We start from the raw sequence: 24030 nt of genomic DNA, 5'->3' as shown, positions 1-24030 counted from the left end.
CTGAATGGAAAACTGCAACACATACACTTAAAATCAGGCTGTGAGCGATACTATAGACTCTGTGACACAAAAACCTACTTCCCTCATAAGTGTTAAATATTTTACATCGTACTACATATGAGCTGAGCAAAAGGAACAAAGCAGGAAGGAGGAGGAGGACATGACTGAGAAATGAAAGAAGAGGAGAGTCTTAGAGTAAATGCATAAAATATTGAGACATTGCTTTTTCTTTGATAGCCTGGTCTGTGTGAATTAAACATGCCTTCCTTTAAAGGATGCATTAGTTTGAAAGTATATTGCACATAATGAGGATAAGGAGTAAAACTGAAACTGAGTGATTTGCTTGTCTTTTTATGAATTAACCAGTGATGCAAAGATGAAAGTAAAATGACTAGAAATGAATTACAGAGAAAAGTGACCAGAGCCACAGCAGTTTGATCCACTAACGTCCATTCAAATACCCTTGTTCAGGATTCGGGCTGTCTTCATACAGTCTCATTTCAATACCATGGAGAGCCGCACACAGGTAAACAGGCTATATAATAACAGGTGCAATGCACAAATTATGGTTTAGCACAACAAATATATTAGCAGACGTGAAAGTAATGCAAGAGCTTTACTCACCAATAAGTAATGTCAGAGTGGAACCGTGTCAGGGAAGTCATGGCAGCGCTTCTACAGTAGGTAGTTCCCCTTTGAATGCTGTAAGGTAGCCTACATCACCGGGGAGCAAATACCGCTCTAAGTTAACCTAACTCATGGTATTGTCGGTGTCCTGCAAGGTGCATAAAAAGGCTTTTCTGCACAACGAACCAGGACAATTATAGAGGCTGTAAAACCGAGCGTGACAGAAGGATAGCGCTTATGGTAGGCGTGTATTTAGTGAGGAGATACGAGCTTTGGTTACAGATGAGCTCAACTTATTTCCCTCTCATTTTGGTCCCAAACTTTTTCAAAGATTCGTTTCTATGAAATAGGGGTAAACAACAAGCTCTGCCAAAGGTAACATATAGGTAATACTGGCGATTTAGTCCTGGGTGAACGTTTTCTGAGTGTAACTCAGGTGCGTATCTGGTTCCGGTTGGTTTCACTCAACTCTCGCGCGCAGTATGCAGAGCCGGAGACTGCAGTTTCAGTACAGCAATCCTGGGACCGCATCTATTGGACCCTCGTGTTGTTGTCACAGTTAGGGGAGAGGTTACGATTTTAAAATACTGGTAACGTTACATACTAAAAACACGGTTCGCACTTAAAATAGGTCATTTGCGACCACTAGGTGGCGCTGTCGCAGTAAAAAGTTCGGAAATGCGGTCCTGATTCTGCAGCCTCTGGCTCTGCAGACACTTTCTGAATGAAACATTTTCATTAGGACTTGTATGTTTATTTTATCTTCAAATATTTCGATAATACATATCTGCATGGTTTATTATGGCAGATTTTTGATGAAACAAAAGAAATACTAAAAAAATTAGTAAACTAATTGTTTCCTATTGGTTAAGTTAAAGCTGCTGTTGGTAGGAATGGTATAAAACAGTTTTTTCAGCTGGGTTTGGAGAAAAGGTCTTAATACCAATACTCATCTGTAAGTGAAGTAATTTGACATCATGGTGAAATCTCTGTGTTTTCCAGTGCCTATGTATAAAGCAATGTTATTATTCCCCTCGTTCCCGTTAACAGGAACCAATCAGAGCTACTCCCCAACCCTCTGTCTTGATTAGTCGAGTGGCGGCCCCACTATGTCGCTGTGATTGGTTGGGAAGCCACTCCTTCCTCATAGAACCATAGACTGTATAAAATATGGACGTAGTATCTGTGACGTCACCCATCTGTTCCTGAGAGCTGTTTTGAAGCAAATCGACGGCGGCAGCCATATTGGAAATGCGGAACTCAACCAGGCAGAGTGTGACTTAGTGTGAGCCTCCTAGCCAACAGCTATGTGTTCCCGACCAGGAGTCACATCAGTCATGTCCTTATTTGAGCAAAAATTCGGAATCTTAATATCTTCTGAACCGTCACGTTAGAAAAAAATGTAACCCCCCGTACAGTGTGTGCCGATAGAGAGATTAGCTTCGGAGGGCCAAGCCGTTTTTTGAACCAGGCTGTAAACATGTTTATTAATGCTGCAAAGATCGTCTTTTTCCCATTCATGTCTACGTGGTTTCCAGTGTTGTGAAAAGCCAGCCTCAAGCGGATTCTCAATGTATTGCAGTTTATAACACTTCCGCAGTGGCTTCATCGTTTGAGACTGGAGGTTGCCGCTTGCCTAGAACGCGCACAAGGATCTTTTGTGGGCGGGCTTACAACAGCAGAGCGGGGAGGGGTAGTGTTGACATTCAAAATCTGTCTCAGAACTGATGTTTATATCACGACTACCAACAGCAGCTTTAAGTACATTGCTGGCTTTGATTTGGATTTTTTTTTACAGCATATTACATCAAAGCAGTTGATAGCACTCACAACATTTCAAATTATAATTTGAGTTTAATAATTAGCCAGGGAAAGCAATGGAATTGTCAGGATTTATGTGTAACCATCTTCAATCCTGAATCTAAATCATTTAATTTTGGATGTTTCTACCCAATTAAAACAAGCTAAGATTCCAAATATTCCAGTGCACAGCCAATAGCTTAATGATTGATTTAGAGAAACTAACATTGGCTTGCTTTACAGACTATTAATTAGCATGTTTTTCATGAAGCAAATTTCATTTTAATCACTCTAGCCTAAAGGAGGAAAAATGACAAGAATGCAGTCCAATGAGAAGCAGAAATCATAGTGGGATGTGGGGAGAGAATGCAAGAAAGCTCCAGTTGGTTCTAAATCCCAGAATACACAGAAAGAGGTTTTAGAGCTGCAGCACAGCATTTTTGAGAAAAGCATTTCACCAATATTTACAATGCCTCCCTTATCTGCTAATGTGGGGCTCTTGATAGATAGGCCTACAGGACTGCACGTGTTTTCTCACTTGAATTCAGAAGCTTCAATTTTCTTTGTTGCATGATCAGAGTATAGCCTAGATGTGAAAAATCTTTCAGAGACAGCATGATGAAGAACTTGCTGTTTTCAACTAGGTTCTCTCAAAAAGAAAGGGAAAGTTAACTCTAGCTTTAAAATTCATGCTCCAATATGTGAGCAGCAAAAAAGGGAATAGGCTTTTTAATTCTCCATTGAGTCAATAATGAAATGACTTCCAGCACTTGGCATTAATCCCTTCCACCACTTACAGTCCAAATCAAAATGTGCGGGGACATTCTGCTTATTATGTTTCATATTTTCTTATTTCATTTGCCAAATTGTAGCTTCATGCTTTATGCTCTCATTTGAGTGATGGGAGTTGTATACACTCACCTAAATGCTGGATTTGTGGACGACTGACAAGTGTGGCTCTGAGTTCAAATCTTTCTTGTGTTAGTGAAGACAACAAATAAGTGCATTGAGAAGAAATAGTCTTCTTTTTTTCCTTTTTGCATGCACACATATGCACATACAAAATCCATCCACTGTGGATATTTAAGCAAACATGTCTGCCTATTAGTTTGGATATTGAGGGTTCATTTAACTGACTTCTTCTTTCCCTCAGGGTGTAATACAGCATCTCCAACTCAATTTCATCTGTCTTCATCTCCTCTCATCACCTCTTCTCTGCTGATCCAAATTGTCTCTTCACACATCCCCTCATCACCTTTCATTATTCTTTTACCCTGTCTGATGTGTCCTCAGCACCTTTACTTCTTCTCATCGCCCATCATCTCCTGCCATCTATGCTCATGTCTGCTTCCTCTAACTTTATTACATAATCCCTCTGTATCTCTTACATCTGTGACTGAGGATGCCCAACAAATTACTCTATCACTCCACTGTAATCTGAGAAGATGATGCTCTCTCTTGTCTCTCTTCTAAGCTATGTGGAATACACAACAAATGAACAAAAGACGTCTGGATAAACACAGCAACAACAGGAGGTAACTATTGGCTCCAACTGAAACTTTATTTGGCAAAGTGAGATTTCTTTGTGCATTATGTAACCGACGTGCTGTGATTTAACTGAAAGATCAATTTCAATGAAGTCATTAATATTTGTGTTCTTTTACCTCCTCAGCAGAGTGCGCTCCACTTCTCTAAGAGATTTAATGGGTAAGTGTGCTTGAATGCTAAATCACTTTTAGACAGCGATCTGGATGATGTTCAGAAGCAGCTCTGCAACACTTTGAGAGTGCTGAGATGAAAAGCTTTGCAATAACTGAGGCCGCTGAATCTGAATGCACACACAGTTGTTCTCACATCCTGTATCTTCCACTTAATTTTCATGGACAGAAATATTGAATGTCCAAGCAACATGTCTGAAGAAGCATGACCTACTATGAGAAAAGTTCATTGGAATGCTATGAGACTGCTGACAAGGCTTCCAGGCATTGACATTTTTGTTTGCTTGAACCTAAATCTCACCACTATTTCCACATGATTTAACCAAAAAAACACAGTTTTTCTAAAACGTTCAAGCATGTGCGTCATTTTTGTGAATATAGCCGGACCACTAGCCTTCTCTGGCTGACTGATCCTTTTGCTACTGTCTCTCCTTGGGGCACCCTGACTCAGCATGCTGAGTTGTGTGGGAATACTCTCACCATGAATTTCCATCACTGCTGGTGCCTGATATATATGCCAGCTGGGCCCTTTTCATGAAAAGGACAGGCATGGTAGACCCTTAAGCCTGCTAGGGCCTGTTGCAGCCGAGACAAGGACACAATGACAGATGGACTATGAAGCTAGGGGACAGTCCCTGCACTGGAAGAAAAGGATGTGAGCTGGCAAAAGGAAGCTGTAAATGAGCAGAGTAGCCTTTGTAGAAAATATCATGAGGGATTCTGTAGCAGGGTATAGAGCAAGGGGTTAGGGTGACGTGATACCAAACCCAGAGTCATGTTATGTAATCTTATAATGCAGGTATATAACATTGGCATTGTTGTGGCCCAGCATGCTCCAGGACAGAGTGAAGAAGCATGGGGACTGGCAAATCAATGAGCGCATCACATGATGGGAGCAGTGTGCACGTCTCAGCACCATCATCATACAACTTGTCTCCTTTTATCAATGACCAGGGCAATGGAGCTCAACCCACCACTTCATTGATTATAAGGCTCTATAGTTTGACTTCATAGTAACACATAGTCAAGTACATGTGTTTTTCCACATGATCCATACTCACAGAATCACTTGCGTTTTTACGCAACTCCTCCTCTCCCAGCATCGCGGCCGGGTCCACCACCAGCTTCTCGAAGCATGCTGACCCGAGAGAGGAGCTCTTCTGCTGGTACATGATCAGCTGGGAGACGGGGAGTTTGGGGCTCCCGTGCGCCGTCAGCTCGGGTTTACTCCCCGTGGCTCCAGAAGCTGCGCCAAGGTGATGTAGCAGAGGCTGGCCGTCTCTGCTAGTGCCCGGGACTGCATCGCCTCCAAGAGTCTGTGTATCTCCTTGAAAAGGCGCGGGCGTCGAGCAGAGCAGATTCGGCTGGGACGACGAAAACACCCGGTCCAGTTGTTTCTTTTTCCTCTTAAACATCCACAACCCAGACTCCTTTTTACTGCCCTCCGCGCCTCCGGCACCGCGACGCTCCGATCCTAGTTTCGGACTGAGCCATGGCTTGGTTTTCTCCTGGAAATTCTTCCACATCCTCCGCTGGTAGGACAGAGACTCTTGTCCCTTTGCGCTGCTGTCATCCTTGGGTGATTTTTGCTCCATGGTGCCTGTGCAGCAGCCAGCCAGCCTGAGCTCACTCTGAGTGGTGGTGAAGGGATGTCACAGTTGGGCTGCTGCAGCTCGGGAGCACTTCCACTGATGATCAATTTATAGAGCGCCAAGAAGGAGACGCACAGAGTGATGATGAAAGAGGTTTAAGTCTCACTACGAGCCTTTAACAATGCCTTTGCAGGCAGGCAGCGGTGCAAAATTGTATGACACAGTGTGCAGCTCGCTGGTTAGACGTCAGGCAATGTCCTCATCTGTTAAAGGTTTATCTCCTTTTAGCTGTGAAGTTGGACACATGCAGTGATTTCTGCAAGATAAATGCTTCATAAATGCTCCTTATAGCTGCAGACTGTCTTTGCCTCCCTGCTCTGTCCACTGAGCCTTACCAGGGTTAAGTCAAACTTCCTCATTAATTGCTATATTCAAATGCAGGAAGAAGGCTGTACCGCGCCTCCCTCTGGCCAACCATCTCACTTGACTGGATAATCTGTATGCTGGTGATTGCATAATGCAACCCCACAATGCCTCGTGGAGATGTTTATAACACAGTCGTGCATTCCTTGTCAAAGCCATCTGAGTTTATCTGTGTGTAGTTTCATACATGCTGTGTGTGGTATTTGCAGCCTCTTTGTGAACTCTCTCACAGCAGTGACCTTGGTGAATCCAAGAGCGAGTGAGTCTGAAACCTTTGGAAGGTTTTTATTAGACTTGTTCCCTGTTGATATTTTGCACTGTAGCCGCTGTAGTCTGGATGTGTTCAAGCCGCCATAGGGTCAGGCTTTAGTGAATGCTATCACCCACATGCAGCAGCGAGGAGCCTCATCTCTTCTTGAGGATGCTTTACTGCTGCTGCTACAGTGATGTGATGTGCGTGTGTGTGCTAGTGTGTGTGTGTGTGTGTGTGTGTGTGTATATGTGTGTGTGTGTGTGTGTGTGTACAACTCATTATGTGATATCCTTAGGCCTGCTGTGGAGCTGGTCTGCCCTGTCCCCCCTAGTAAACACTGAGCCCACTTTCACATACATAAACAAACATACACAGACAGCAATCACTGTAATGAATGCTCTTCGCTGTGTCTACATCTCTGCAGGTCACAGAGGGATCTTTTTACCTACAAACAGAGATGATGAATGAATTACAGTGAATTATAAAGGATAATGTTATGGCTTGATGAACGTTTCTCCTTACAAACAAGTAAACAAGTGGAGGGCCCTTGCATTGAAACTTATTCATGTGAAACACCACAATGTGACCCCAGTAGTACCTGCTGTGGCAGTGATAATAAAGGAATAAGTGGCTCTGACGCAGCCTTCTGTTGAAAGCTCTCAGCCATGACCCTCTGATAGTGAGAAAATGAGCCCTCAGTAGTGGATCACTTACTGCAGCATTGACTTATAGTCTTACTTTGTATTTACATATAGGTTTGTCTGTGTAACCTGGACGATACTCAAACATTAAATAAAAATCCAATTACAAGTTTTGTGTGTCTCTGGATCAATGCATGATTTCTCATTCATCCAAAAAAGTAAAACACTTTGATTACAACCAGGAGGGCACTGGCAGCAGCCCTGCACACTGCCCTGAATGCCTCTTTCATTTAGGGAGATGGAGATGTGAGCGCATGAGCCAGACGCTTCCTTTCAGCGACCATTGGCCTTTCTATCAGTCCAGCAGGGATAACTGATGACCCTGCAGTGTGCAGCCCTTTCTTCTTAATGATCCTGGTCCTGTTGATAGGAGAATAATCCACAGTGTGTGTGTGTGTGTGTGTGTGTGTGTGTGTGTGTGTGTGTGTGTGTGTGTGTGTGTGTGTGTGTGTGTGTGTGTGTGTGTGTGTGTGTGTGTGTGTGTGTGTGTGTGTGTGTGGTTGTTTAGAGAGTTGCAATTGCACACACCTGCAAACATGTTCTACTGAAGGCATTTGTGTGTAATTTAGTGGCATTACTATCACAGTTGACTCAGGCTGTGTCAACATGTGGGTTAGGCTTTGGTGAAAATGAAACATGACGAGGACATTTTCACTCCAGGTGCTGAATCATACCTCATGGTTCATTCAGTCAGAGCAAGGCTGGATACTCAGTGGGCGGATAATTTAACTGTGCGCAATGAAGATAAACAAACAGCAGAGCCTGCTATGATTTATCTTCTTTTATCAATAATGCCATGTTCAAAAACAGATATGCTGTTTTCCAGCCACAGTGAGGCTGCCTTATTTGACCCCTTCAGACTTGCCAATGACCAGCTATGTATAAGGGCGAAAAAGTTGATGGAAAGATGAGTTTTTAAGGCTCCCTAATTCCTTTTCAACACTTTTAATGAGACCAAAGTTTGGTCTTTTTTCATTTAAAGTATGGCTACTATCAGCTGTGAACCATGTAGCAAAACAAAATAAACTGAAGACATTGTAGTTTGTTAAACTACCTCTTAATTATAAAATGATAGTGTGGTATTTAAGAAGCAAAGAATGTTTGTAATCTGCAGTAAAGCACAATCAGCTGAATCAGATGGACCAACCCAAGGGGGCTTGTTTGTTGTACTTCATAGAACAAGGCGATATACCCTTAATTAATGAAAACTTTAAACGATATATGACCAGTTTATCTCAAGATTCATCTTAAGCCATGGAAAGAAGGAGCAAAGTACAAGAAGACACCAGCTAATTGAAGGGGAAATGATACATTGCAGTGGACACCAGACTTAAATGACCACTATGTACTTTACTACAAAGATTTCAAAACTGGACTTCTTTCTTTGAGGGCTGCTGCTTTATTAGCTTTTTGTTTTTTTACTCAGTTAGATCAGTTTGTCCCCTCATTTCATAGGGGTTAAAGTCCTGTTCGCACTTCATGTTCTGGTTTGCTGAGTTAAGCAGTTCATGTAGTATATACAATGCATCATTCTCGCATTACTATGCTGACTAATTCACAGTGGCAGGCAAGCACACCCCGCTCAAGGAAACCACAGTAACCACATTACAACACAAACACATGAACTCAAGAGCTGGCTGGAAAAAGCACTTGCCTGTGAGTATTCTGAAATGGTAATAAAAAGTGCTTTATACATTGTTGTGAAGAAGAAAGCGCATAATATTGCATTATATTGTTTTTGGCATGATGGTAAATTTACTTTAAAAGTTTGTTGCATTGATATTAACAAATAAAATTAAAAACAGAGCTAATAAGACATCTGACTTTATTACAGCAAAACTTGTAATGTGATTTTCTTTTATAGAAAAGAAGAATGTCACATGAACCAAAGACACAACTACGTCAGATTCAAACTAGGTAACTTCTCTTATCAAATGTGGATATTATGTATTAGTATTGCTTCAACAATGAAAAATACTACAGTTCTATCATATTCTCTTGTCCCTTATAGTTCCTATGGGTCAGTGATTGTGTTCTGAAATCAATCTGGGTCTGAGAGGTAGATAGGTTATTTTACTGATTGGATCAAAGTATGGCCATGGACCACAGTAAATCAAGTTGATAGAATTAATCCTCAAACCTCAGAAACATTGGGCAGTGTGACACAGGGCAGGAACAAAGATGAAATGAAACATCTAGTTTGAACGTGACCTGAGGGCATTCAAACAATGGAAACACTTCTCTATTATTCTTCTGAGTTGCCCTGTGATATTTTCATGTCCCTAATCTACTCCTGTACCTCCAGAGCCTAGGACAGTTACTCTGACCTTATTTGCAACACAATTCCTTCTATTATAAAAATCAATATCAATGAGCTTATAACCTTTCAAGACTCTGAGTTTGTTTTTTCTGCTCCTGTTTACTTCCTGGTAAAGGTCTGATGTCTTGGACAGTGACTTGCGTGGTCAGGAGAGGACGCTGGCTGTGCTGCTAGAGCAGGCTTTCAGGATCAAAGAAGAGGTGTCAGCAGGTCTGCAGTCAACCCGGGGCTCCATCCAAGTGGAGGCACTGTCCCGCAAGTTGCTCGAGAATCACATATTGACCATTACACGGATTGTTAAGCAGCTCAGCATGGACATACAGGTAAGAGGGTAGGTGGTGGAGTTAGTGAAGAGGGTGAGGCTGTTTTTCTGGCAGGAAATATCTTTAAAGTCTTGTTTAGCAAAAAAATCCTTCCTCAACTGCGTGAGTTCTTTTCTCTCTCTGGTCTTTATATTCCCGCTTGCTCTTTCATCTGTTTCCCTTTCTTCTCCTTGTCTCTTTTGATGTGCAGCACACACCCACACTCATGGCACCACAAACTCACAGCTGATTTGATTACACCTGATAGAATGGTGCAGCGCCTGAGCCCAGCTTGCCTGACTCTTGTAAACAGCAGCTCATGGATATTTTGTCTGTATAAGCAGAAAAAGAAGGATGTACACAGTATGCGGTGAGATGCATACTGACAAGTTAAGCACAAACTAACCTCTGAAAACAACAGTTAGAATAATTACCACTAAGGGCCCGATCTCTTAAAGGTTTGCGTGTATAAAAACACGTGCAAACTTGATAGCGCGCGTAAAGCTGACGTACTAACCGGGAGCAAATGGGATTGCGTCTGTCAAATGGGCAAAATAGCACTCGCAATCATTTAGCGTGTTTGCCTTCATGAATATGCAAAATACATGTAGATCATCAGAACGCGCAAAATACTGGGAGAAGGAGATGCAAATGTGATCATTTAGCACACGCAATGTGATCTATCAAACCTGAAGCAGATAGCGCGCGCTGTATTTGCGTCTATATTTAGCACGTTTGAAAGGCAGGTGCAAACTGGCACAGCGTTACGCACACATGGCTGCGGTCACTGTAAAGCTCATCATAACATTGCTTTACAACATGCCCGCAAAAGCTGGGCTTACAAGCATTACTACATGTTTTAGTCAATCAAACCAAGAGAACAAAATAATAATAAAAATAATAAAACAACACAAATTCAAAGCAGTTCAGCACCAGGGATAACGACCGCATCATTCAGACACTAACTTTGTCATATAATGAGAGCACAGTAGGTCACTGTATCAACAGCTATAAAGTTTAGTAAAATTGGCACAGCGGCCCACATGTTCACATACAAACAAAAAACAATATGAACTAGGCCTACTCACCACTGTTTGGACGAGCCTTAAGCTCCGCGGACTTGTCCACGATGCACTGTATGTCCATTTTCTTTGATCTGTCATTCTCAATAGATAACATGACATGTCCACGCAGTCTATTCTGTCCCATCGTGCTCATCAAGGGGTTTTTAGTTAGTTTTAACTTGGAGAATGAGCGCTCACTGAGCTGCGCCAGGCAGCTCTGCGTAACTCCTCATCTCGTGCTTGCAGCAGTGTGTTGGGGTGAATTGACTCAAATATGTTCACAGTTCCATTTAAGCTGGTGAATCTTTGGGACAGTTGCTGGATGATGATATCAGGCATTAAAAACGTTCACCCGAAAGTTGCTCCCTGGGACAGTGAGGCAACTGTCTTCATCCAAGTGACGCATAACTTTTCTAGAGCAAGAGTGGCAGACTTAGCCTCATCAAATTGCTAAACTCCATCAAAACACTGATTGAATTTTGGAGTAGAGTAGATGCGTTTATTTCATTGGCAGATCTTCTGTTTTTTTCTCACATCATTCACCTTTTCACAGATGGCCTCCCAAATCGCGTTTCTAACACTGAGATGTCTCTGCTGGAGTTCACGGATGTGTTTATTTCCCTCCTCCACAAATACCTCCAACTCCGTGGCTTCAAACATCATTTATCGCTCAAGGCCACTCTGCTCTCTCAAACTCTCCATGGTGACAGCCGATAGCACACGCAAAATCCTCGTAAAATAGGGCGGTCCGCACCACTTTTGCACTCGTTATCATTTGCGCACGCAGTCTTAGTAGATCACCCGCAACACGCCCAGAAATAGCAAATAAGCGCTTGTTATTTGGGATTTTAGTAGATCAGGCCCAATGTGCACCGGAACTACATCTGAACTAACATCACACCCTTTCTTCACGTCAGCATTAATGAAACACCAAGGACTAAGGATGACATACTTGCCTGCACTGCATACCAAATAGGCTGTTGATACAATTAGAGGATGTAATTATCTGAAATATGATATGAATGTAAAATAGCTGATTAATTTTGTACATGACTAAGTAATAAGCCATGCTGTGAAGTGAATATGCTGCTAAATCAAATCAAAGTATCATCACACTGTCAATATTAGCTCTCTTTGCCTACATCATTATATCCTATAATCATCTGTCATGCAAAGATGGTGATGACTTTCTTAATGCTTCATTTTTGTTTCCCACTTCAGGATGTTATTTCACTTTAACTAACTGAGACAGTGATTCCTAAACTATGGCAGATGTTCATCATGCCAGAGCTAAAGAACAGAAAGGCATATCAGTTGTCCTCAAAGTGGGCCAAGTGCTTAGCATAGAAACCAAAGGCTCATCATTAAATATTAAAAAGTTCAAATTTGCCATTGCTTCAACATGACATCATCCAGTAAGACAAATGTCAGCTAAATGCACTCAGATGCATTCTCATCATGTCGTCATAGAACACAGTATTGGATTTTTAAAACCACTTACTGTCAAAAAACATTTCGAGATGCAAGTTCCAATCAGCCCCTGACGATGCAGCTTATGATGATTTCACTCCCTCGTGTCATTCCAAGACTTTTCTACATCAGGCTGATCTGTCTTGTAAACATTGTACTCTTCACATCTTCATAACTGTGCTGTAAATGATGTATTCTGTTATTGGTACTTGGGACATTTTGGTTCAGTACACAGTGATCATCCTGGTCTGAAAAGTTGAGGAATGTCTGGTCGAAAATGAAATGGAGAAATATGCTGTATTTGTCCTGCTTAGGCCCTGGAAAGACAGATGGCTGAGCAGGACTCCAACACCTCTGGGACAACCCTGGCTGTCCGAAATCTGGACCAGAAGAACACGGCTGGCATTGGAGACCTGAGAGGAAGAGTAGCCAGGTATGCAACCCAGGCCTTAGTCAAATTATAGGTACTAAATCAAACAGTGTTACAAAAATAAAACCATGTGATGACTGAGAAGTGGAAGTAGACAGATACATTCAAAATTGTGCTGCAATTTCAGGTCAAATGCAAGTATTATTACAGATTTACTACTTGTTTTTTTTTTACCATCTACTGAACTTAAATTGTATAGTTTATCCTGCATACTGTCTTGCAGCTTTTCCCAGTCTCACAGCTCCCAATACGTTGTACCTCTAAAACTCAAACATTTACACAAAGACACACACAGATTGATTATCATGTTCTCAGCTGAGAGAAGCTCCCAGGTTTGAACACACGCTTGATTCTGATTAGCACTTGCTCATTATTTTGTGTCTGTGCAGGCTGTGATGATAACAGATTGGATGGCTGAAGAGAAGTTGTCATCTCAGTGCTCTGTTCAAATGAGTCCTATAAATACTGTTCTTTTTGCTGAGTAGCTACCTCGCTGAATCCCTTGAAAACATCACCAGCAATGACTGCACAAGTCATCTCCGGGTTACAGCTTGTTACTAAACAAACAGCTGATTTATGGTCCAATAGTGGAAAAAACTTCACCTACTCTCTCTAATGACCTCTTGTATGTTAGTCATAAATTATCAAGTAAGTTGAGTGCCAGTGGTTTCTGTGTATTGGTTTGTGGAGCTCCTAACGGTCATGCTGTAGTGGTCTGCAGGGAAATAAACCAAATTACAAACAGGGCATCTCCATAATTAGCTGCTGGAATTGATGTTGAGCCTCCACTGTGTTTTATCTCAGATGATATTTACAGACACACACACACACACACACACACACACAGTCACCCTGATGGGGATAGGAAAGGGGAGGATTTTTGATGATAGGAGTGATGGCTTCTTAAATTCAGGACAGGGAGAAAGAGAGAACGGTCTTGCACTGCTGATCAGGTTAGTAAAGGTCATGTCGATTAAAAAAACTGAACATGATGGATGTTATAAACATATGTTGAAAGCGAGAGGCTGTAAAGAGTGTCTCCAGAATCTGCTGGTTACAACTGAAAATAGAAACTTCTAATGATTTTATAGGTTTGTACTTTTTACTTGCTTTTATGATTGGTAATTTTTCAACAGATGTCCGACATTCATCCACTGGAACTTCAAAGCTTTTTTTATGGCTTCTGTTAGCTTTCCTGGGGAAGTACTGAGGACGGCTACCTCCCTATTTCTTTACATCTATCTGCTTGTTTGTAACCATCTGAACTGTACATGCTGTTTCGTCCGTTTTCTCCAGACTTTTCCTCATCTCTCCATCTTAACACATTTCCCGAACTCCCTCTCATCCCACGTGTCTCATTCATTGATTTCCTCCTCTGCTTCCTCACCTATTATCTCAGGTGTGATGCCGGTGTCGCCAAGCTGAGCACTGCCATGAGCTCTTTGGAGCAGCAGCTGATAAGACTGCAGCAAGAGGTGGCAGAGCTCAGGTCAGCTGTGGACATGCGGCTGAAAGAGCTGGAAGTCAAGGTAAGGGATGTTTCGGTGCTAAAGGGTTTTTCATTTTAACAAAAGTCTGCAGTAACTAAAAGTATCTAGACACTAGTGCAGAGACAAAATGTTTACAAGATTGGATAATTGTCAGCATCAGTCAATAGGGTTCCGGGGATGGCAGTATGCCTAAGTTGTATGTCAACCACTCTTTATTAGTAAAACAGACTGCTATAGAAAGAGAGGAATTGTATTTTCTGCTCACATATGTAAGGTGGTAAACTCCAGGTAAATTAATGTTGATTTTAAAGCCACTGAACCAACTGTTTATCTACAGGATTTCTGCATAACCTTGCTCAGACATTTGTGGTCCTCAGAAGACAAAAATAATGTCGTTGATGATCCCCTGACTTTCCCTTCAGTGCCAAAAGAAGTTCCACACTTTTACTTTTTAGAATTTTCGCTTGTGATCTAAGATATCTCACAAGGATGGATTGTTTAAAATTTTGTGCAGATATTGGTAGTTCCCAGGGAGTGGTTCCAATAAACTTTGCTGATCTCCTGACTTTATTCAACAATCAATATCTAACCCTTTTACTTTAATATGTTTAATATTTCAAATCTGCTCCAACTGTACACTAGCTAAACTTAAATGAAAGACATGTTAATTGTGCCATGTCTTCAACATTAGCATTGTTGCATTAAGCATGTCGTATTTAGCTCAACACACTGCTTAACCTAAGTCTTGATTCAAAGCCTTGCTGGCATGGCTCTTAATCTTGTTCCTTAAATATGTTCAACTATGCTTAATTATACTAAGAAGACAAATCTACAACCATCAACCTAATCCTTACCTCTGCTCTGTCTTGAAATGCACAGCAGAGACCCTGAGATTCATTTATGCACAGCAGTCTTAAATGAAGGAATAATGGCCTCCTTATGAGGTATAAAAGGGATTACATTAATCTAAACGCTTAAATGCTACTTACAGGGAGAAAACAATTGAATGTACACACCAGGGTGTAGTTTGTGGTTTATCCTTGTGAGGATAGCTGGCTGTTATTTACAGGTAATTCAGGGTTTACTTCTGCCAAGTGAGACTGGCGTTTTCAGGTCAACTCAGAGGCCAGAGTCTAAAATAAATGAGATGAGGTATTACTTCAAACAAGAGAGTGAAGCTCCCTCTAAGCACAGTTTTTACCACTCTTTTGAGTGTAATTCTCTGTATAAAAATACTATAAAAAAATGCCTAAACCCTGGATTAGAACACACGTCACATAATACTCTCCATCACTTTACTCTATCTTAAGCCGACTCAGACTGTCGTCAACAAACACTCCCCATGATTCTGCATGCACTCTTGTTTTTTTTTTGGTGGCACAGAGGACAGGAGTAAATCATGGTGATAGCAGCACATTATATGTTGAGCACTGGTCTAGCATGTACCATAAAGATAATTGAAAAGGCAGGGAAAGTGGGTCACTGCTGTAACTCCCAGTCTTGACTGGCCAGAGGAGTGGTGCAGGGGCCCAATCTGCTCGACTCAGCAGAAACATTAAGGGTGAAAGGTCAGCTCATGGAGGCATCAGTTTAAAGATCCAGCGTCACTGTTACATCCTTGTTAAAAAAAACAAAAACAAACCAAAGAAGACAACCATAGAAAGTGACAGTCAAAAGTGGTGCAATCAAAAATGGTTCATTGTAAGAAAATGTAACAATTGACACTCAAATGCAACATTTTCAAAATGTGGATTAAGAACAATAAATGAAGAACAATGCCTAACTTGCTACTAGCTTTAATAAAGGGAAAAGAAACACAAAAGATATGACTTCTCAAACATAAAACTTTGCAAAACATGCACATGGGTGGTACAAACCCCACTAACCTAGTGTGTGTCTAATCCAAAAGCTAACTCCATGTGCAAAAATTGTATAGGGTACCCAACTTACCCAAGTCCAGCCTCCCACCATAAATCTTCCCTTGATTCACAAACATCATCAGCAGATAACAGCAAAATGGAGAGTTGTCTCTGTGGTGTGTCTCATATTCCCTGATGGTGATTGAAGCCTTGGCTGAACAGGTAGGATCAATAAGCTCATCAGCACCCACAGACAGACAGGATAGGAAAGTGAGACACATACCAGATTTTCTCAGGCCTCCTGACTGCCACGTGCATGTATGTGGTTTCTATTTTTCCAGCTTTGTCATGACTTGGGGAAACTGGAGGCCTCATTGTCACAAAATTCCAGGAGTCAAAAGAGATCCATGTCTGATTTACAGGTGAAACAACTAGAAGACAGGTAAGTTCATTCGTTTATGAGAAAGCACAACCAAAACTGAGTGTTACAATATGTACTTTAGATAAAACAGAGTCCTGTCCGTAAGATAGAACTGGATCTTATCCTGTCTTGATGTTTGGTCTTTGTTAATAATTGAACTTAGAGAACGGTCTAGACCTGCTATGTTTGTGAAAGCATCTTGAGATAACATTTGTTGGGATTTGGCACTATACAAATAAAGATTGATTGATTGATGCCAAATGTTTGTTTTTAGGCAAATGTGCTGTTCCAAAGGTCACATTTTAATGTGGTATCAACATTAACACAACATGAAGATGATTTTCCATTGCAGCTGATATAATCCACCCACACACACATGACCGCCTGACATTTTCTTTAGAATTTTAGGACATTCAGGTCCTGGGGTGCTGATGTGGAGCATGCATAAGGAGGAGACTTATGTAATGCAGACCATCTCTGGTTTATAACTTACTCTTACTTAGTACAACATGTACAATGATGTTATTGCAAAGGAAAATGCAAAATATAAAATGTAAAAGTGATAACTGAGGTAAGCACTACGAGTATAAAGCAGAGAAACAGCACTCAACGTGAACAATGCCAACACCTCAACCACTTGTGGATGTTCCCTCAAGTAGACTGAGAGTCCCTAGACTATTACCTGCTGTGTTTACACATCAGCTGACCCTGACCTTATGTTAGCTTGTACTGAGGAGCTTAAAGGAAAATTACTCACTTATAGTCAGGATGAGCCAATTCAAACATTTGCCATTGTTTGTTATATTTAGTTTTTTTTTCAAGACTGAAATGCCCTTGACTTTTCCATATTAAGTGGGCTGATTATGTCTGTGAACTATGGCCATTACCTTGTTTGATTTTTCCTGAGCAGGGATCTAAAAGTGATTGATATTTCACGTTACTCTCTTTTTCAGCTTAAGCCCACATAATAAATAAAAATCTATGAGGAATGAGTTTACTTATGAGATAACATCCCCAGTCCCAACTCCTTCTGTAACTGAGCTTTTCAGTGCCACAAACATTTCTAGATATTATTGCCAGAGGCTCAGAAAAGCTGTTAGCTCGGTTGATTTACTAACAGCTGATAAATGATCACGATTGGCAAAAAAAAATTCATATGAATCATGTAGTTTTACCACAGGGCAAACACAAGCAGGGAGACATGAATAATGAATGCTCTGTATTCAGTGATATTCGTGGATGTGTAATGAAATGTGTAATAGAAGCAAGGTCTCGGATCACATGAAAACCAAATGAACAATAGATTAAAAAAAATGACACAGTGAAAGCAACAATGTTTGTGTTTCCTAAATATGTAGAATAAAGATGAAAAAACTTTGTGAAATAACATCTTCCATCCATCCAGAGACAACCATAGATGTATCATCATTTAGCAGTGCCACATTTCTCAGTAATGTTTTCTGCTTGTTTACTGCCCCACCTGCTTTATCTGTTATGTTGCCAAGTCACTGTGAAGCAAGCGCATTTAATTTCACACAGCTCTTAAATAACTTTAGGTCCATTGGAGGAGCTTAGTTGATTTTACATCTTCCTGTGCTTCAATTTAAAAGGACAAATCTAATATCCAGCAGTTGGTTAAGTACAACAGCACTGCAGAATTCAGAGCACAATATTTTAGACCCTGTGTATTTAGGGACATATTTGTATCCATCTATAGGGGCCAGGATGTTGACATTTTCTAACTCAGACTCTCATGAGATGCCTTTAAAAATAATGTTAAGGCCAGCCACCCACAGCATGTCATTCAGCCAAAAAGCATCTCACTTTCTCGACGATAACTCTTGCTTTGGTGTTTTTCACAAAGATCAGTTTGTTGTTCTCCTCACAATACAAGGCCACTGACAAAAAAAACAAGATACATCTGGTAACAGGTTTCAGATGAACTGAAGAACACAAGGAGACAAATAAAATCATCCCATGAAAAATAGAGTTGTTCGACCTTCACAGAGGCAGGCAAGTTTTGAAAACCACTCCAACACAATCAGATCAGCCATCCTGTTGTCAAGTTCACACAAAGTCTAACAACTGTCAACATTAGCTGGATAAATGAGGTGTCCCTGTACCATCTGCTTTGTATTGAGGAGGCACACATAAAGTCCTGGCATGTGCCTCATTGATTTTCTCATCAAGGGAGAATGCCTCAAATAGATAGAATGGGAGAAAAGAAGGTCAATTGTACCCAAGTGCCAATATGTTTTATGTGAAGAAGGAAATTTCACCCTCGAGATGAATTCACAGCACAACCCAATTCTGCACCCACACTGTACTACAGCCTGATACAGTGTGGGTTGTATACTACAGTACAACCCACCCACAATCTTTCTCTCAGCATAGCCTGTTATGAGCCTCTTCTCTGAGACGTTTCAACATTTTTTTACCCACTGGGCTTCGAGAGTAAAGTGAGCTACTTACAGCTTTATAAATGACAACTTCTCCAGATCAAAAAATCTAGTGTTTCTCAGCTGTTCATGCAGAATCACGCAGCATCACGCAGCATCATTCTGACACATTTCTCATTACATTTTAAAAGCCCCTGTGAGGAGCATTTGGCTGATTATGACACAGACTGAAATGAACAGTGATGCCTCTTCATGAGCTACAAAAGCTAAACAGACTATCAGCAACATTACTGACTAATGCTATGAAGTCATCTTCACCGTCTGTAACCACTGGGAGGGAGTAGGTGTCAGACGCACACTGTAAAAAAAGGCTTTTTTAAATGTCCAGCTAACTTTCACAGTGAGTGATATATCTGACTGTTAAAAGACAGCAAAATTCAATGTTCTGTCTTAAGACACTACCAACACAAATACAGAACAAGATCGGCAATAAGTTGAGAGATATAGCTTGTCTACAGGGGACTCAGAAATCATATCAAAGTTCCTCACAGGAGCTTGAAGTAAATAAGATTTTTTTTTTAAAGTTAAAGTAGTCTGCATAGTTTTAAGATTTTGATATGTATATTTTCAGCACATAATGTTTTTTGGTAGCAGATATCCTGTCAGCTACCTGGCTGTGTGAATCTGAGTCTGTGTGCCTCTGTTCATGAGCGCCCAACTGCAGAGAAACATTGTTTTTCCTGCTGAGGCTGGTAACAAGTATTAAAAAATCGGCCATTGTCTGAAGGAGGTCTCTCCTCTAATTAACGAAGACATAATGCGGTAGTGATCAGGATTTTAAGAACATCAGCATTGATTCATGATTGACTTTCTGTTTTCAAAGTAGAGGTGTTTCAGTACAAAGACAACAGGGTGCCAACAAAGTACTTGTTTGGGAAACAGACTGTTCCTTCTTTTATTGCCAGGCAGCAGGTTGTTGCAATTAGGAGCTGTTGGTAATTGGGCAACAGACTGCAAGCATTGCCCAGGTTTGCAAATTGAAGCCATCTGTAAGCATTCTTCATACATGTATAATCTGAAACACTAATGGTGTCTTTGGAGTTGTTTGAATAAATGAAACCTAGCATACTACTGCATTTTTAATCAGAGCTTGCTATATTTCTGTTTTTTTGTCCTGATGGCTTTGCAGGATGTCTGGTGAAATTAAGGAAGCCAAAGAGCAATCAGACTCACTGAGGAAGTGGACAGAACAACAGCTCACCACCTCCATGCAGCTCTGCACACAACAGCAGAACAAAATGGTACCATCATTCTCAGTTTCAAACCATTTTGGTGATAAAATCAAAACAAATACAATATTTTGTTTTTTCTGTTTATGTTCCCTTTGTTGTCTCTGTAGGCTGGTTAATGCACACAACCACAATCAAGTTGCATGTTCTGCAAGAGAAGACTTTATGTATTGTGTTTAACTGTGCAGGGTTAAATCACACTTAATGAGCTGTGACTCAGCAGAAAAAAACAGCAACTTTAAAAAAAAAAGTGGAATCATGTGAAAAGAGAGAACAGATGGTCAGGGAGCTGCAGAAGGTTATAGGGAGGGTGAGTTATTCAAGACGCCACATGATACATTTTAGAGGAGCATCAGTTAATCCTTATTAAAACATAGCTATTAAAAATGAGAGCTGTGATATGGTGCAACACTCCAAGGAAACTAGTGTGCCAGCAGAAAATCTGTGTCAAAACTATAAGAACTATAAATATTAAATTCAGCTATTGATAAGGGATGCTTGGTGGTGCCGTGGTGAGGTTCCTGGTTCAAATCCCTTCTGTATGGAGTTTGCATGTTATCCCTGGCTGTGGGCTCTCTCTGGGTAGTCCAGTTTGAGCAGACATGAGGAGAGATCATTCCAGTGAAGCCTTGGCTGAACAGGTAGCAAGTAATCAGTTAGCTTACAAGAGTAAAAAGTGAGGCACACAGGATTTGGGGCTTTAACATAAACAGTGTAATTAAATATACAGAATTTAGTGATTAAGAAAAATACAACACTACAGAAATCCTTCAGTTAATCTTAATTTAAAAAGCACCAAATCAAAAAAATATTGTCACAAGACACTACAAACAAAGCCGGTCAACTCTGTACTGTTTGTTATATTACTACAAAGACCCAACACTAAGATAAAATAAGACCATCATATTCTGGTCCACTATGAGCAGAGCCTTTTGCAGCATTTAGCAAGTAACAGTGGCGAGGAAAAACTTGGCAGCCCTTTGTGGAGAAAGCTTATTGTCCAAATTTAGATCTATGATGTTGCATTGTACGCTTGTCATTCAGCATGCTTCTTGTTATTCTTTTACTGTCTTGTCTTGAGCATATCTTGGAAGAGGTTCAGGGGCTACACTAACATTTACAACATAAAAAAGCATAAAGCTTTCAAAGCTCAGTAGGTTGTGTCTTTGCAGCATGTTGCAGTTCTGCCGACAGACACTTCTTTTATCTTTTATCTTTTATCTTTTATCCTTTGTCTCCAGGGGCACAGCTATGTGTTTCATTTGGGCAGGTTACACAGTGTGAGTACTAAAAATCTAACAAACAATTTAGTTATCAGATTTCTCTGTGTGTTCTTTGTTTAGCAAGAGACATCATCTAGATTAGCTGACCAGCTATGCGCACTGGAGGCTCGTGTGAAGCAGTGTGAGACCCAGCAGAACCTGGCGTGTCACAGTCAGGCTGACCAGCTGAAAGGCTCTGAAACCAAACTCAGTAAAAGAATAACCTCAGTGGAGAGTGGCCTTCATCAGGAGCTGCAGCTGCTCAAACATGAATACCAAAAAGGTAGGGGGATGACTGTAACTGGCTGTCATCAGAGAATAAACACACACACATACCAGCATTTACCTTACCTTATACATCAAGGACACATGCACAAGCCAAAGTCTGAAAAATAGAGAGGGAAAATTAGTCATAAATTGAAGTGACCTGATGAATTGATTTCTATGGTTAGGTTATTTTTGCTCATGTTACATACTTAATGTTGCTGTTAATGACAGTGATCAATGACTTGCTGGTGACATCCTAAATTAAGCACAAGAATAAGTTATGATGATAGTACGGTCAGCAGATACAAAGGGAAGTGACTTGACAAATTCAGAAGCTTTTTCACTCGCAAGTCCTGGGGTTTTCACCAAATAGCTATATTTGCATCAATTTAGACAACCAAAGTTTTCTTATCCTATGGAGCTAGAACTACTCTCAGTATTATTTCATTCTTCTTCTGCTGAAACCTGCTCAGAACCAGTACACTGCTGGTTTGTCCTCTAACTGGCTTAAAATGTTCAATAACAGTTGAGGGTAACAATCTTAAAAGTACCAGCAACACATTAACAACACAAGCTCCTTATCATAAATGCAAATGCAGCTAAATCTTATAAACCATCTTCAATTATATGATGTAAGTTAGAGCTGCTTTAAGTTGCTATACCTCAAGGAAAAAGCCACAGAAAGACTCGGCTCACCAGGCTTTTCCCAGTGCAGCAGCTCATCTCTACATCAAGCTGCTGTTGACATCCATCCCCATCACTGGATGCGTATTTCCTCGGAGCACTGGCACAAGACCTGAAACCCTCTCTTTTTCTGTCAACCTCTCTTAGTCTCCAGCAATAATTAAAGTGTAGAAAAATAAAATAGAGCCAAGGCCTCCCTCAGTGAATAAACACAGGGGCATACTACTCTATGAATCACCGCTCAGCTGACGACCTCAGTGCAAGAGAGACATCACTCTATCCAGGGGGATGGAAGGATGGAAGGAGGGGATGATAAAGGGAAGAAAGCAATACATAATTGATGAGTGCTGTAAATATTCTTTGCAAGACAGGCGAGTAGTCGGACAGAGAAAGAGGGAGATTTAATGTCCCATCATTGTGAGAGGAAAGTTCATGTCTTCACCACAGGTCACAGCCACAGAATATTACATTTGAGTCCATGTAACATTGAAAGATATTTCCATTTTGGGCAGCTGTTCATTATTACACATTAAAGTCATGAAAACTGATAATCGTGAATCGTAAAAGAAGTAAAACATTGAATACAAAGTAACTATCACAAATCTAACATAATAAAAAGCTGTAAGAAGAGGCCAATAGGACATCAGAGTGATGATGTAACACCTCAATCAATAACTGATACTATTCAGAGATATGTTCTGCACACACTGTCTTTCTTTTCCTCAGGCTTCCGCTCTGTGCACGATGCCATAGAGTCCCTCATTCAGATAGGAGACATCAAGTCCCGCCTAGACCAAGAGAAGTTTCAACAGGATTTCAGACACAAAGGAAGCAAAGCGGCAGAGCTTGATGACCCGCTGTAACATTTTCACTGATGAGGACCACAGGGTCGTCGTTCAGGATTCTGAGCCCCACCACCACAGCTAAAGCCAACCTGCATACTTTTTATAGCCACACCTCCATCACGCAAATGACACTTAAAAGATATGAATAACTTTAACTTTGTGTTACACTATGAATATTTGAGGTAAATTATCACTAGAGATATAACAAATTTCCTCAGCAGCATCTGCTATACCCATTTTTTATTATATATTATAATAAAAAAAGTCTAAATATTATAATAATAATCCATTATAATTAATGGACTTCAAATGTAACAAACAGTTTCATGATATCGGCAAAGATAAGGAATGCCCATTTCGTTGTGCTGTTGATGGATTGATGAATTTAAAATTAAATTAGTCCAACCAGCTGAAAATTCCAAGTTGTGCTAGAAAAGGATGTCTCTAGATGAACTGAAGAGCTCTTACAAATAGTTCCTGTATTCACCAGCTGAGAGGCTGTGATTTAGACTTTGATATAAAAATTCTCTAGCATGGAGTTGTTGCATTAGATATTCTAAGAATTCAATTCAATAGTGATGAAATAGTTTACAAAAGCACAGAGGCGTGTTTTCACCTTTGTTTCTTTCTGAATGCCATGATGGACGAATGATGAAATGTAGTAATACAGAAATAAATTTAATCAATGGTAATTAAAAGATATATAAGAAATTTAGAAAAGGATGTTCAGGTAAGTGAATGTGTGTTAATACTTATAAAGTTAGATAAATAAATGCAATAAATATACATTTCTCAATTAATAACTATATAAAAA

At 40.5% G+C, this 24030-nt stretch overlaps 1 protein-coding gene across 1 annotated transcript; it reads left to right on the top strand.

Moving 5' to 3' along the window:
* The first annotated feature begins 1032 nt into the window (after positions 1–1032).
* Positions 1033–23358, top strand: fam81b (family with sequence similarity 81 member B). The gene is made up of 12 exons (XM_034691314.1): positions 1033–1063; positions 3902–3962; positions 4100–4134; positions 8676–8770; positions 8979–9031; positions 9550–9757; positions 12585–12703; positions 14100–14229; positions 16391–16491; positions 20059–20170; positions 21502–21703; positions 23098–23358. The coding sequence occupies exons 2-12, from the start codon at positions 3904–3906 to the stop codon at positions 23232–23234; spliced, it is 1251 nt and encodes a 416-aa protein (XP_034547205.1). The 5' UTR covers positions 1033–1063; positions 3902–3903; the 3' UTR covers positions 23235–23358.
* The last annotated feature ends 672 nt before the right edge of the window (positions 23359–24030 follow it).

This window comes from Notolabrus celidotus, chromosome 9, assembly GCF_009762535.1.
Source record: "Notolabrus celidotus isolate fNotCel1 chromosome 9, fNotCel1.pri, whole genome shotgun sequence".
NCBI lineage: Eukaryota > Metazoa > Chordata > Actinopteri > Labriformes > Labridae > Notolabrus > Notolabrus celidotus.
This window is presented reverse-complemented; position numbering and strand designations above follow the sequence as displayed.